The sequence below is a fragment of the Amblyraja radiata genome, chromosome 5 (assembly GCF_010909765.2).
Source record: "Amblyraja radiata isolate CabotCenter1 chromosome 5, sAmbRad1.1.pri, whole genome shotgun sequence".
In the NCBI taxonomy this organism is placed as follows: domain Eukaryota; kingdom Metazoa; phylum Chordata; class Chondrichthyes; order Rajiformes; family Rajidae; genus Amblyraja; species Amblyraja radiata.
Genome location: NC_045960.1, coordinates 107,078,472 through 107,094,832, shown reverse-complemented (window position 1 = coordinate 107,094,832; position 16,361 = coordinate 107,078,472). Strand labels below are relative to the sequence as shown.

Genomic DNA, 16,361 nt, shown 5'->3' with positions numbered 1-16,361 from the left:
CTCAGCCAAGTAGAACCTAAAGTCTTTGTTGTTACTTGTCATTGTACGGCGATCTTACATAAGTGAAAAATATCTGACCATGATATTTTGATGTGAGAGAGATGACAAGAACGTACTGACTTAACCAGCACAGTGGTGCAGCGGTAGAGTTGCTGCCACACAGCGCTAGAATCCCCGGTTCGATCCTGACCGCGGGTGCTGTCTGTACGGAGTTTGTACATTCTCGCCGTGACCGCGTGGGTTTACTCCGGGTGCTCCGTTTTATCCCACATTCCAAATACGTGCAGGTTTGTAGGTTAATTGGCCTCTGTAAAATTCCTCGTTGGACCCGGCGGGCCGCAGCCTGCAGGGGGAGCCACTGAGCTGGCCCTTGCTGGGGGACCTATTGGACCCCAGCCTGCAGGGGGAGCCACCGAGTCATCTTCTGCTAGTGGGACCCATTGGACCCTGGCCTGCAGGGGGAGCCACTGAGTCAGCCCCTGCTAGTGGGACCCGGCGGACTGCCGCCTGCAAGGAGAGCCGATGAGCCGGTCCCCCATGGCCAAACTTGACCCGTTGGATCCCAGCCTGGAGGGGGAGCCACCGAGCCGGTCCCCCGTGGCCAAACTTGACCCTTTGGATCCTGGCCTGCAGGGGGAGCCACCGAGCTGACCCTTGGTAGAGGGACTCCCAGACTGGGAAACACATTCTGTAAATGGGCTGGATGGGTTGGAGTTTGTAAAATGTGTGCCTCTGCCCCCTGACCCGTTTCAAATGGAGATATTGAACAATTTATTTTCTTCGGTATTCACCAAGGAGAAGGATATTGAATTATGTGAGGTAACGGAAACAAGTAGAGTAGCTATGGAAACTATGAGATTCAAAGAAGAGGACGTACTGACACTTTTGAGAAATATAAAAGTGGATAAGTCTCCAGGTCCGGACAGGATATTCCCTAGGACATTGAGGGAAGTTAGTGTAGAAATAGCAGGGGCTATTACAGAAATATTTCAAATGTCATTAGAAACGGGAATAGTACCGGAGGATTGGCGTACTGCGCATGTTGTTCCATTGTTTAAAAAGGGGTCTAAGAATAAACCTAGCAATTATAGACCTGTTAGTTTGACGTCAGTGGTGGGCAAATTAATGGAAAGAATACTTAGAGATAATATATATAAGCATCTGGATAAACAGGGTCTGATTAGGAATAGTCATGTTTGGTCATGTTTGACTAATCTTCTTGAATTTTTTGAAGAGGTTACTCGGGAAATTGATGAGGGTAAAGCAGTGGATGTTGTATATATGGTCTTCAGTAAGGCCTTTGACAAGGTTCCTCACGGAAGGTTGGTTAAGAAGGTTCAACTGTTCGGTATAAATGCAGGAGTAGCAAGATGGATTCAACAGTGGCTGAATGGGAGATGCCAGAGAGTAATGGTGGATGGTTGTTTGTCAGGTTGGAGGCCAGTGACTAGTGGGGTGCCACAGGGATCTGTGTTGGGTCCACTGTTGTTTGTCATGTACATCAATGATCTGGACGATGGTGTGGTAAATTGGATTAGTATGTATGCAGATGATACTAAGATAGGTGGGGTTGTGGATAATGAAGTAGATTTTCAAAGTCTACAAAGAGATTTATGCCAGTTGGAAGAGTGGGCTGAAAGATGGCAGATGGAGTTTAATGCTGATAAGTGTGAGGTGCTACATCTTGGCAGGACAAATCAAAATAGGACGTACATGGTAAATGGTAGGGAATTGAAGAATGCAGGTGAACAGAGGGATCTTGGAATAACTGTGCACAGTTCCCTGAAAGTGGAATCTCATGTAGATAGGGTGGTAAAGAAAGCTTTTGGTGTGCTGGCCTTTATAAATCAGAGCATTGAGTATATAAGTTTGGATGTAATGTTAAAATTGTACAAGGCATTGGTGAGGCCAATTCTGGAGTATGGTGTACAATTTTGGTCGCCTAATTATAGGAAGGATGTCAACAAAATAGAGAGAGTACAGAGGAGATTTACTAGAATGTTGCCTGGGTTTCAGCAACTAAGTTACAGAGAAAGGTTGAACAAGTTAGGGCTTTATTCTTTGGAGCGCAGAACGTTAAGGGGGGACTTGATAGAGGTCTTTAAAATGATGAGAGGGATAGACAGAGTTGACGTGGATAAGCTTTTCCCACTGAGAGTAGGGACGATTCAAACAAGGGGACATGACTTGAGAATTAAGGGACAGAAGTTTAGGGGTCACATGAGGGGGAACTTCTTTACTCAGAGAGTGGTGGCTGTGTGGAATGAGCTTCCAGTGGAAGTGGTGGAGGCAGGTTCGTTTTTATCATTTAAAAATAAATTGGATAGTTATATGGACGGGAAAGGAATGGAGGGTTATGGTCTGAGCGCAGGTATATGGGACTAGGGGAGAATACGTGTTCGGCACGGACTAGAAGGGTCGAGATGGCCTGTTTCCGTGCTGTAATTGTTATATGGTTATATGGTTATATATGACCTGTTGGACCCCAGCCTGCAGGGGGAGCCACCGAGCCGGCCCCTGCTGGTCCCCCGAAGACCAGCGAGCGGGGGGATGGAGCCGGTGATGACGACGGGCGTGACGGGCGAAGAGCGAGGCCGGTGGGAGAGGAGAGGGAACCGGGGTCTGGCCCACTGAGGCACCCACCCCCCCCCCCCCCCCCCCCGTCCCTGGGGAACAATGGTGGACGGGCGAGGCGAGGAGAGGAGAGGGACGTGGCGTCCAAGGAAGGAGACGGCTGGGGGCCCACAATAGGCTGGGGCTCACCTGGAATGGACACCGCTCATACCAACTAGAGGGTGTGGTTTGAAAATGACGCCAAAACATGGCGCCTCTTGCATGCAGGCTCAGTAGACTATTTCTGTACACTAGCTTATTGGGGATCAATAGACAATAGACAATAGGTGCAGGAGTAGGTCATTCGGCCCTTCGAGCCAGCACCGCCATTCAATGTGATCATGGCTGATCATCCCCAATCAGTACCCCGTTCCTGCCTTCTCCCCATATCCCCTGACTCCGCTATCTTTAAGAGCCCTATCTAACTCTCTCTTGAAAGTATCCAGAGAACCTGCCTCCACCGCCCTCTGAGGCAGAGAATTCCACAGACTCACCACTCTCTGTGAGAAAAAGTGTTTCCTCGTCTCCGTTCTAAATGGCTTACCCCTTATTCTTAAACTGTGGCCCCTGGTTCTGGACTCCCCCAACATTGGGAACATGTTTTCTGCCTCTAGCGTGTCCAAGCCCTTAACAATCTTATATGTTTCAATTAGATCCCCTCACATCCTTCTAAACTCCAGAGTGTACAAGCCCAGCCGCTCCATTCTCTCAGCATATGACAGTCCCGCCATCCCGGGAATTAACCTTGTAAATCTACGCTGCTCTCCCTCAATAGCAAGAATGTCCTTCCTCAAATTAGGAGACCAAAGCTGCACACAATACTCCAGGTGTGGTCTCACTAGGGCTCTGTACAACTGCAGAAGGACCTCTTTGCTCCTATACTCAACCTCTTGTTATAAAGGCCAACATGCCGGGGGTATATGGGGGCATGGCAACACTCTTCATGGACTGTTTGAAAGATAAAGAAGTTTATTGTGTTAGCACCTTGCACACATGACAATAAAGGCATCCTTGAAGCATGGAGCCATTGTATTAGCAGCTGTGATGCAACGTTTAATTTTCAGTGGCCTCCTCCACTGCCAGAGTGAGGCCACATGCAAATTGGAGGAACAGCACCTCATATTTTGCTTGGGCAGCTTACAACCCATTGGGTATGAACGTTGTTCTCTCTAACTCCAAGTAAACCCTGCATTCCCCCCCCCCCCCCCCCCCCCCCCTCCCCCACCCTAGTCTTCCTACTAGTTCCCTGTACCCTAGACTGTCACACCTTCCCTAGCCAACAATGGGCCATTGTGGGCTCCACCCTGCCTTGGTCATCTGTTGCCGGCCCTGATTTGTTCTGGTCTTTTCTTACCTCCAGTTCCAACCTTGACATTTCGGATCAAGTCTGAACCCGAAACGTCACCCATCCTTTCTCTCCAGAGATGCTGCCTGACCCGCTGAGTTACTCCAGCAATTTGTGTCTATCTTTAATATTCACCTTCATCTAAACTTCAACTCCAACCCCTGCCATTCCCACGGTGGTTTTTTATTGTATGTAGCACAGAAAGCTGTTTACACATCTTTTTGCTAATTTTATGTTATTTACTTTTGTTGGGGAAATCCATGTGCTACTAAATCCATGTGAACTAAATATAATAGTATGACACATTTATTTATAAATATCTGCTGCAGTGGAAAATATCTAGATATTTCCATTAAGTCTAAGAGGAATAATTACAACACTTTTATTGAAACGGTCCTATACAAATTATTTACAGCAAACAGCACTGCCCCCTACTGGTGTATACTGTCGTAAAGAAACACTGGCGGCTAATGCGTTTAGTTTAGTTCAGATATACAGCATGGAAACAGGCCCTTCAGCCCATCGAGTCCATGCCGGCCATTGATCACCCATTCACACTACTTCAATGTGATCCCACTTCCTTATCCACTCCCTACACACCAGGGGCTATTTACATGGTCCAAATAACCTCCAAACCCACACGTTTTGGGACTGTGGGAGAAAACCTACGTGGTCACAGGAAGAATGTGCAAACTCCACACAGACAACACCTGAGACCTGGTTTACTGGCAATGTCAGGCAGCGACTCCATTAGCTGCACCACCTTTATGAACTGATAGGGCGCTCACGGTGGTGCAGCCGTAGAGTTGCTGCCTTACAGCGAATGCAGCGCCGGAGACCCGGGTTCGATCCCAACTACGGGTACAGAGTTTCTACGTTCTCCCAGTGACCTGCGTGGGTTTTCTCCGAGATCTTCGGTTTCCTCCCACACTCCAAAGACGTACAGGTACGTAAGTTAATTGGCTTGGTAAATGTAAAAATTGTCCCTAGTGGGCGTAGGATAGTGTTGACGTGCGGGGATCGCTGGTCAGCGCGGACCCGGTGGGCCGAAGGGCCTGTTTCCACGCTGTATCTCTCTAAACTAAACTAAACTAAAATAAGAGATTAGTATACAAACTTAAAGCACACGGTATTGGGGGTTCAGTATTGATGTGGATAGAGAACTGGCTGGCAGACAGGAAGCAAAGAGTAGGAATAAACGGGTCCTTTTCAGAATGGCAGGCAATGACTAGTGGGGTACCGCAAGGCTCAGTGCTGGGACCCCAGCTATTTGCAATATATGTTAATGATTTGGACAAGGGAATTGAATGCAACATCTCCAAGTTTGCGGATGACACGAAGCTGGGGGGCAGTGTTAGCTGTGAGGAGGATGCTAGGAGGCTGCAAGGTGACTTGGATAGGCTGGGTGAGTGGGCAAATGCATGGCAGATGCAGTATAATGTGGATAAATGTGAGGTTATCCACTTTGGTGGCAAAAACAGGAAAGTAGACTATTATCTGAATGGTGGCCGATTGGGAAAAGGGGAGATGCAACTAGACCTGGGTGTTATGGTACACCAGTCATTGAAAATAGGCATGCAGGTGCAGCAGGCAGTGAAGAAAGCGAATGGTATGTTAGCATTCATAGCAAAAGGATTTGAGTACAGGAGCAGGGGGGTTCTACTGCAGTTGTACAGGGTCTTGGTGAGACCACACCTGGAGTATTGCGTACAGTTTTGGTCTCCTAATCTGAGGAAAGACATTCTTGCCATAGAGGGAGTACAGAGAAGGTTCACCAGACTGATTCCTGGGATGTCCGGACTTTCATATGAAGAAAGACTGGATAGACTCGGCTTGTCCTCGCTAGAATTTAGAAGATTGAGGGGGAATCTTATAGAAACTTACAAAGAGTGTGGTGAATCTCTGGAATTCTCTGCCACAGAAGGTAGTTGAGGCCAGTTCATTGGCTATATTTAAGAGTGAGTTCGATGTGGCCCTTGTGGCTAAAGGGATCAGGGGGTATGGAGAGAAGGATACTGAGTTGGATTGATTGATTATACCTTTAATAATCCTTTACAGGAAATTACAGTGCCACGACAGCTTCAAGACAGACATAACACCACACATTTCCTCAAATGGCTCCCATACTTAACAAGTTAAAATACAAGTTAAAATACAAGTTAAAATACAATTAATTTAAAAAAAAAGTGCAGTTATTTATGCGCATTATATAATCTTATAGCAGCTGGTAAACAGGACTTCCTATGTCTCTCAGTTTTGCACATTGGTGCAATCAGCCTCTGACTGAAGATGCTGCTCTTGATCACCTTCAGGGCATGGAGTGGGTGAGTGGGGTTGGTCATTATAGAACCTAGTTTGTTCAGAGTTCTGGCCTCTGCCACCTGCTGGACCATGGATGATCAGCCATGATCATATTGAATGGCGGTGCAGGCTCGAAGGGCCGAATGGCCTACTCCTGCACCTGTTTTCTATGTTTCTATGTTTCTATGTAAACTGAGAGACAAAAAACTATGCAACGTATTGGCAACTTTCCTTCTTTTATAAAAAAATTGCAAGAAATTCTTATCAAAGGGGGGAAAGTTTGACTTTTATGTGGCGTCTTTCATAAGCCCCGGACGTTTGAAAGTATATTAAATCCATTTGAGTTGTTTTGAACTTGCCTCATAGAAACATGCAACTGCAGATGCTGGTTTACAAAAATAAAGACACAAAGTACTGGAGTAACTCAGCGGGTCAGACAACATCCCGAAGACAGCATTTTAAAGCACCCAGTATGCATGATGTAATTTCTGTGTAAAGTAGAACATCAATATCTTTCATAATTTTCATTTTCCTTTCAAAGTTTCTTTTAAAGCTCCCAGAACGCATGATAACAGTTTCATGATATACAGGTTACATGAATTGCATTTAAATAGATCAATACTGCCATCTTGTGGGGTGAATTATTCAACTATTCTATTTTACAGTGCCCTCCACAATGTTTGGGACAAAGACCCATCATTTATTTATTTGCCTCTATACTCCACAATTTGACATCCGTAATAGAAAAAAAAATCACACTTGGTTAAAGTGCACATCGTCAGATTTTAATAAAGGTCATTTTTATACATTTTGGTTTTACCATGTAGAAATTACAGCTGTGTTTATACATAGTCCCCTCATTTCAGGGCACCATAATGTTTGGGACACATGGCTTCATGCGTGTTTGTAATTGCACAGGTACCTCCTTAATGCAGGTTTAAGAGAGCTCTCAGCACCTAGTCTTCCTCCAGGCTTTCAATCACCTTTGGAAACTTTTTTTGCCGTATAGAAACAGAAACATAGAAAATAGGTGCAGGAGTAGGTCATCCAACTCAGTATCCTGTACCCGCCTTCTCACCATACCCCCTGATCCCTTTAGCCACAAGGGCCACATCTAACTCCCTCTTAAATATAGCCAATGAACTGGCCTCAACTACATTCTGTGGCAGAGAATTCCAGAGAATCACCACTGAATGTTTTTCTCATCTCGGTCCTAAAAGATTTCCCCCTTATCCTTAAACTGTGACACCTTGTTCTGGACTTCCCCAACATCGGGAACAATCTTTCTGCATCTAGCCTGTCCAACCCCAACCCAATCAACATGAGGACCAAAGTTGTGCCAATGAAAGTCAAAGAAGCCATTATGAGACTGAGAAACAAGAATAAAACTGTTGGAAACATCAGCCAAACCATAGGCTCACCAAAACCAACTGTTTGGAACATCATTAAGAAGAAAGAGAGCACTGGTGAGCTTACTAATCGCAAAGGGACTGGCAGGCCAAGGAAAACCTCTACAGTTGGTGATAGAAGAATTCTCTCTATAATAAAGGAAAATCCCCAAACACCTGTCCTACAGATCAGAAACACTCTTCAGGAGTCAGGTGTGGATTTGTCAATGACCACTGTGCAGAAGACTTCATGAACAGAAATACAGAGGCTACACGGCAAGATGCAAACCACTGGTTAGCCGCAAAAATAGGATGGCCATGTTACAGTTTGCCAAGAAATACTTAAAAGAGCAACCACAGTTCTGGAAATAGGTCTTGTGGACAGATGAGACGAAGATTAACATATCAGAATGATGGCAAGAGCAAAGTATGGAGGAGAGAAGGAACTGCACAAGATCCAAAGCATACCACCTCATCCATGAAACGGCGGGACTATGTACAAACACAGTTGTAATTTCTACATGGTGAAACCAAAATGTATAAAAATGGCCTTTATTAAAATCAGACAATGTGCACTTTAACCACATGTGATTTTTTCTATTACAAATCTCAAATTGTGGAGTACAGAAGCAAATAAATAAATGATGGGTCTTTGTCCCAAACATTATGGAGGGCACTGTATATACAGTTCCATCTATACACATACTAAAATCAGAAAACTTTACTTTAGACTTTAGAGATACATTGCGGAAATAGGCGTTTAGCCCACCAAATACACACAAGGGACAATTTTACCCAAGACAATTAACCTACAAACCTGTATGTTTTTGGAGTGTCGGAGGAAACCGGAACACCTGTTGAAAACCCACACAGGTCACGGGGAGAATGTACAAACTCTGTACAGACAGCACTCGTAGTCAGGATCGAACCCAGGTCTCTGCCGCTATAAGGCAGCAACTCTACCACTGCGCCACTGTGCCGACAAAAGCTAGAAGTAAGGTCTAGCAAGATCTGTGAATAGATGCAATGCCTTTACTTCACCCTCTTTTCAGTAAAACTGACAAAAACAGAAAACCTGGAAATATTCAACTGATTAGGCTTCTCTGGAAGACAGAAACACAGGTCACTTTGAAAATGGCACCAAAACCTGTTGTCTCTTGCACGCGGTCTCAGTGGCCAAGACAATGGACATTTTAAGGGGCAGATTGAGATTCCTGACTAGTAACCCTGTCCCACAGTACATGTTCATTCCAAGAGCTCTCCCGAGTTAAAAAAAAAATCTAATTTGTGGTAAGCACGGAGAATGATCGTAGCGGGTACGTCGGAGCTCGGGAACGTCTCTTAGCGGCTCGTAACGCTAATGGCAGGTACTCTGGAAGACTCGCTAACAGCAAGTAAGCACGGGAAGGCTCATGTCTACGAGAGCCCCGAGTACCGACAAGTGGCCATTACCGTAAATTTCCAAGTTCGAATCAGGGCAAACTCGGGAGAGCTCTTGGAATGAACTCATACCATGGGACAGGGTTTTAAGGCTGTCAGGGGTTATGGGGTGAAGGTAAGAGAATGGGGTTGAGAGGGAAAGATAGATCAGCCATCATTGTTCAACTTCTGTCAAGGAGAAGCTATACTTCACCCTCGTTAGACCTCATTTGGACTACGCAGTTGCAGCATGGGACCCATACACAAATAAAAAAATTTCTTCCATCGAACGTGTCCAAAGACAGGCAGCTCGATTTGTTACTAACACCTATGAGAGAGAAGCGAGTGTCACCAAACTTCTGAATTCTCTGTGGTGGAACCCTCTCCAAGACAGACGTGAAGCTCACCGTTTGACCTGTTTTTACAAAATGTTAAATGGTCAGATCGACATAGACTACAAGACCTACACCAAACCCAAACCAATTAGGAGCAGACGAGGGCATTCGATCCAATTTGTGATCCCAGCTACAAAGACAGATGTGTACAGCAATTTGTTCTTCCCCCGCACAATTAAAGCATGGAATAATCTCCACCCAACTATAGTTACCCAACCAGATGCAACTAAATTTAAAGTAGCTCTTTCTTCCCAATAACCCTTTCTGGCTTAAGCCCTCCCTTCACCACCTCCAGTTTAAATTCCATTTGGAATATTTTGGAGGACCAAGAAACCAAGAACCAAGATTGAATGGTGGAATAGACTTGATGGGCCGAATGGCCTAATTTTGCTCCCAGAACTGACTATTTCGATTCTCTTTGTACTAATCGGGGACAGTGCTTAGGTTTGCCGATATTTCACTGAACTGTACGCAACAAAAGAATTTTGCTGTACATGTGTACATGTTGCAAATAAGGAACCCTTGACCATTCCGTTAGTGGCATTTTGGCCGGAACTGGGAAAAGTTAGAAATAAAACAAGTTTTAATAGTGGGGAAAGGGTGAAGGAGCAGAGCGAACAAAAGTGAAGATCTGTGAAGGGTAGAGGTTTGAGGAAATTAAATGACTGGCCTTGTGAGCTTCTTCATCTTGCGTATGGCGTGCACAGCCTAAAGTTGTAAGACAACTTGTTCCGTTTGATCTTCTGTTTGTGCACGCCAGGTTGATTGCATTCGTTGAAACAGGGTGGACCACGTGAAGGTTGCAATCTCTCACCCCACCTTGTGGTGATACTGGTTAAAGGGGGTGGGGGGGGGGGTTGGCATGTCTGGAGTAGATGTAATTAGGACCACATAGAAACATAGAAAATAGGTGCAGGAGTAGGCCATTCGGCCCTTCGAGCCTGCACCGCCATTCAATATGATCATGGCTGATCATCCAACTCAGTATCCCGTACCTGCCTTCTCTCCATACCCCCTGATCCCCTTAGCCACATCTAACTCCCTCTTAAATATAGCCAATGAACTGGCCTCAACTACCTTCTGTGGCAGAGAATTAAACAGATTCACCACTCTCTGTGTGAAAAATGTTTTTCTCATCTCGGTCCTAAAAGACTTCCCCGTTATCCTTAAACTGTGACCCCTTGTTCTGGACTTCCCCAACATCGGGAACAATCTTCCTGCATCTAGCCTGTCCAACCCCTTAAGAATTTTGTAAGTTTCTATAAGATCCCTCCTCAATCTTTTGAGGAGGGATCGCAGCTGCCTTTTTTGGGGGCATTTTGTACCTTTTCATATTTCTAGTTTCCCTCGCCCCTGACTCTCAGTCTGAAGAACGGTCTCGACCCGACACGTCACCTATTCCTTTTCTCCTATCCCGTTGAGTTACTCCAGAATTTTGTATCTATCTTTGGCTTAACCTCTTACACATTTATTTAGCTTGTATTTGTCCACTGCAATTTTTCATCATCACGGTGGTGCAGCGGTAGAGTTGCTGCCTCACAGCGAATGCAGCGCCGGAGACCCGGGTTCCATCCCGACCACGGGTGCTGTCTGTACGGAGTTTGTTCGTTCTCCCCGTGACCTGCGTGAGGTTTCTCCGAGATCTTCAGTTTTCTCCCACTCTCCAAAGACGTACAGGTTTTAAGGTTAATTGGTTTGGTAAATGTAAACATTGTCCCCAGTGGGTGTAGGATAGTGTTAATGTGCGGGGATCGCTGGTCGGCGCGGACCCGGTGGGCCGAAGGGCCTGTTTCCACGCTGTATCTCTAAACTTCATCGGCTCTGACCTTCCTTCCATCGAGGGGATTTATCACAGTTGCTGTCTCAAAAAGGCTGGCAGTATCATCAAAGACCCACACCATCCTGGCCACACACTCATCTCCCTGCTACCTTCAGGTAGAAGGTACAGGAGCCTGAAGACTGCAACAACCAGGTTCAGGAATAGCTACTTCCCCACAGCCATCAGGCTATTAAACCTGGCTCGGACAAAACTCTGATTATTAATAACCCATTATCTGTTATTTGCACTTTATCAGTTTATTTATTCATGTGTGTATATATTTATATTACGGTATATGGACACACTGATCTGTTTTGTAGTCAATGCCTACTATGTTCTGTGTGCTGAAGCAAAGCAAGAATTTCACTGTCCTATCAGGGACACATGACAATAAACTCACTTGAACTTGAACTAAACTAAACCTTAAATACAAGAAGAGAGAGGGGCGGCATGGTGGCACTCCAGTAGAGTTGCTGCTTTACAACGCCAGAGACCCGGCTTTGAACCTGACTGTGGGTGCTGTCTGTGCGGAGTTTGTACGCTCTCCCTGTGACCTGCTTGGGTTTTCTCCGGGTGCTCCGGTTTCCTCCCACAGTCCAAAGACGTGCAGGTTTGTAGATTAATTCGCTTTGGTAAAAAATTGTAAATGTCCCTAGTGTGTGTTGGACAGCGTTAGTGTGCGGGGATCGCTGGTCAGTGCGGACTCGGTGGGCTGAAGGGCTGTTTACGTCCTGTATCTCAAAACTAAACTAAACTAAAAAGAAAATACTGAAAGTATTCAGTACTACGTCCTCTCAGAGAATCTCCAGTGATCTTTTCACCAGTAGGAGGTGACGTCTCAATAACACCCAACAGGTGGCACTAACATCCATTTCGACGAAGACAATGCATGTCAACCAGCCTTGTTCTGGACCCACTACAATTCATCTACAGCCATAACAGATCCTCAGGGGAATCCTTTCTTGCTGGCTCTCCACTTTGTACTGGATCATTTGGTTAATAACATTTGGTTAAGATGGCACAGCGGCTCAGCATAAGAGTTGCTGCCTCACAGCGTCAGAGACCAGGGTTCGATCCTGAGTACAGGTGCTGTGCGGAGTTTGTACGTTCTCCCCATAACTGCGTGTCTTCTCCGGATGCTCCGGATTCCTCCCCCACTCGGTACAAGCACGGGTTTGCAGGTTAATCAGCTTCGGTAACATTGTAAATTGTCCCCAAGTGTAGGTTGGATAATGCTAGCATACGGGGTGACTCGCTGGGCCGAAGGGCCTGTTTCAAAGTTGTTTCTAATGTCTACATCCATGTGAACAGTCTTTCCATAAGCTCTTTGGGATCAAAGACGAGCAGGTTTGTAGGTTAATTGGCTTCTGTAAATTGTTAATAGTCCCTAGTGTGTAGGATAGTGGTGAGGTTGGGGGATAGAGGTGGGGGGGGGGGGGGGGGGGGGGGGGGGGTTGGGGAAGAGTGCGTAGGATGGGGGATTCACTGCCCTCTGACTAAATAAATTCCTCCTCATAGCCTCCCCAAAAGAACGTCCTTCAATTCTGAAGCTATGACCTCTAGTCCTAGATTCTCTCACCAGTGGGAACATCCACTCTATCCACTGCCTCTGAAATCAAGGATGTTCTGTTGGGAAGGGGATGAGGAGAAATTTCTTAAGTCAGAGGGTGGTGAATCTGTGGATGCCAAGTCTGTGGATATATTTAAGGAATAGATAGATTCTTGATTAGTGCGGGAGTCAGAGGTTATGGGGAGAAGGCAGGAGAATGGGGTTGAGAAGGAAAGATAGATCAGCTACGATTGAATGGCGGAGTTGGCATGATTCTGGTCCTATCACTTTTGTCATGACCTGATGAGAGATGGGGTTGGAGAGATAGGGTTAGATGTGGAGAGATTGGGATGGGGAGATGGGGATGGGGCGGGTATGGGGTTGGGGGGATATGGGGATATGGGGGGGGATATGGGGATATGGGGGGGGATATGGGGATATGAGGGGGGATATGGGGATATGAGGGGGGATATGGGGGGGGATATGGGGATGGGAGGTTGGGGAGATGGGGGGGACATGGGGATGGGGGGGATATGGGGATGGGGGGGATATGGGGATGGGGGGGATATGGGGATGGGGGGGATATGGGGATGGGGGGGGTATGGGGATGGGGGGGATATGGGGATGGGGGGGATATGGGGATGGGGGGGATATGGGGATGGGGGGGAATGGGGATGGGGGGGTATGGGGATGGGGGGGTATGGGGATGGGGGGGATTGGGGGAGATGGGGGGGATATGGGGATGGGGGGAATGGGATGGAGGGGGGATGGGGGGGGGGGGGATAGGGGGTGGGGGGGGATATGGGGAGGGGGGGATATGGGCTGGGGGGGATGGGATGGGGGGGATGGGTGGGGGGGATGGGGATGGGGAGATGGGGGGGATATGGGGATGGGGGGGATATGGGGAGGGGGGTATGGGGATTGGGGGGATATGGGGGGATATGGGGATGGGGGGGATATGGGGGGGGGATATGGGGATGGGGGGTTGGGGGATTGGGGGGGAATGGGGATGGGGGGGATATGGTGATATGGGGGGATATGGGGGGTAGGGGATGGGGGTGGAATGGGGATATGGGTGGAATATGGGGGGGCGGGGGGATATGGGGATGGGGGGGGGGTAGGGGGATTGTGTGGGGAGGGAGGGATATGGGGATGGGGGTGGGTGCATGGGGATGGGGGGGATATGGGGATGGGGGGGGTATGGGGATATGGGGGGATGGGGGGGATATGGGGATGGGGGGGATGTGGGGATGTTGTGAGCGGACACAACCAAAGATACTCCATCCCCATCCCCACATTCAGTAACCCCGACCCGACCTGAGCGGATGGCGTGCGCGCTCACGTTCACTGACGCAACTACGTGCGTGGTCACGCCCGTCGACGCTGCCTGTGCGCGGCCACGCCGGGTGACGTGAGTACGTGTGCGGTCACGCCGGGTGACGTGAGTACGTGCGCGGTCACGCCGGGTGACGTGAGTACGTGCGCGGTCACGCCGGGTGACGTGAGTACGTTCGCGGTCAAGCCGGGCGGAGCGGCGTGGCGTGGCGGTTGGGTCGGTGCGCGCTCCCAGACGGCGAGGAAATGGCGATCCCCTACCCGGAGGCCCAGCGGCTCGACGGCGTGAGTGTGACCCGGGGGCACGGCGGGGGCAGCGGCCGCACCAGCACCAGCACCAGCACCAGCACCAGCACCAGCCCGGGCTGAGGGTCGGGGTTCTGGCCGGGGCCAGGGGTCTGTCTCCCGCCCGCCCGCCCACCGCGGCTTTGTTCTGGCAGCCGTGCAGATGGCCGCGCCGCAACCCCAACCCACCCTCTCACCCCCCCCACCCCACCCCAAACACGCCCCACCACACATCGCAACCCAACGCCAGCCCAACCACCCAGCCCAGCCCACCCCACACAAAGCACAACCAGACCACCAACAACACGCAGCCAGCCCCCCAGCCAAGCCAGCCCCACAACCCCCCCACCCAACCCAGCACACCCAACCCAGCCAAAACCAACCCGAAAGCCAGCAAAGCCCCAACACCCAAAGCCAACCCCGGCCCCAACACCCAAAGCATCCCCATCCACACCCAATCCAGACCATCCCCAACCAAACGCCAACAGCCCCACCCAACGCCAGCCAAAACCACCAAAACAACAATCCATCCCCACCCCCACCCAAACTCCATCCACCAGCCTCACCCCACCCAACCCAGCATCCCCACCCCCCAACTCATCCAGCCCCCACCCCAACGCCAGCACCACGACCCCACACCCACAACGCCAGCCCCCCCCACAACCCAAGCCATCCCCCCCCCCCACCCCAACGCCACCCCCCCCCACCACACCCAACTCCATCCCCCACCCAACCCACCAAACACCCACCCCCCCCACCCAACTCCATCCCCCTCCCCCCACCCCAACTCCATCCCCCAACTCCATCCCCCTCCAACCACCCCATCCCAACTCCATCCCCCCCAAACCCCAATCATTTTCCTCCCCCCCCCCAACCCCCTCACCTCAGATCCATCCATTCCCTCCCTTTATCCCCACGCCCCCACCCTATCCTATCTTCCTAGCCCCATCCTCCCTGCCCCCCCCACTCCCATTATCCCTTCTACCCATCTTCCTCCCCCTCTCTAACCCCCATCTTCAATTCCGCGCTCCCACCAATGTCCCTCACCCCTTCCACCCTTGATCCTTGCCCCAACCCCCTCCCCACATTTCCCTGACTCTTGTGTTCCCCCGGGGAATGTGGTGGGGTGGCACTGGGCAAATAGCGGTTGGGTGTTTGGGGGCTGTGGAAGATTTGTGGGGGGGAAATCTTGTATTTCGAGGGACGGAGGTTAAGAGGCTTTCTTGTAATTCAGGAGTGTTTTCTCCAGAGTGTTGAAATCTTTGTGAGGGAGAGGTGAGAGCCATGTAGGGTTGAAGCTGACACGGAGATGACTCGGAAACCTGACCTGGAGGGGCTGGGATGTTGTTAACAGGGTTACGGCGACCTGGGTGTTTGTTGGAGGGTAAGATGAATTCTGATGTTTGGGATGTTTAACTTTTAATTATGGTAAGAAATAAGAATCTATATGTCATAAACTGGGAATCAGGAAGAACCAGAGAGATGAAAAAGTGAAAATAAATCGGCAGAAGCTAGTGCACAGGTGCAAATAACAAGCAAAACTGCTAATTTGGTAATGGACTTTATCTCAAGGGGATTGGAATTCAAGGTGGAGAATATTGTAGAGGCAAGGAACTGCAGGAGCTGGTTAACACACAAAAGGACACAGAGTGCTGGAGTAACTCAGGAGGTCAGGCAGCATCTCTAGAGAACATGGATAGGTGATGTTTCATTCAGAGAATATTGTCTTTCACTTCGGCCCCTTTTTGAAGTACTGCATTCAGTTCTTCCCTCTCCCTTCAGGCAAGAGGTACAAAAGTGTAAAAACACACACCTCTGGATTCAAGGGACAGTTTTTCACCAGCTGTTATCAGGCAACTGAAACATCCTCTCACCAGCTTATATATAACCATATAACAATTACAGCATGGAA

At 48.7% G+C, this 16,361-nt stretch overlaps 1 protein-coding gene across 1 annotated transcript in view; it reads left to right on the top strand.

The window, feature by feature from the left end:
* Nucleotides 1–14,303: 14,303 nt before the first annotated feature.
* The window catches only part of LOC116973657 (prolyl endopeptidase), a 103,336-nt gene continuing 101,278 nt past the window's right edge, over nt 14,304–16,361 (top strand). Inside the window, exon 1 of the mRNA XM_033021924.1 lies at nt 14,304–14,449. Coding sequence (XP_032877815.1) covers nt 14,411–14,449 — 39 coding nt within the window. The 5' untranslated portion in view covers nt 14,304–14,410. The remainder of the gene's footprint in view (nt 14,450–16,361) is intronic.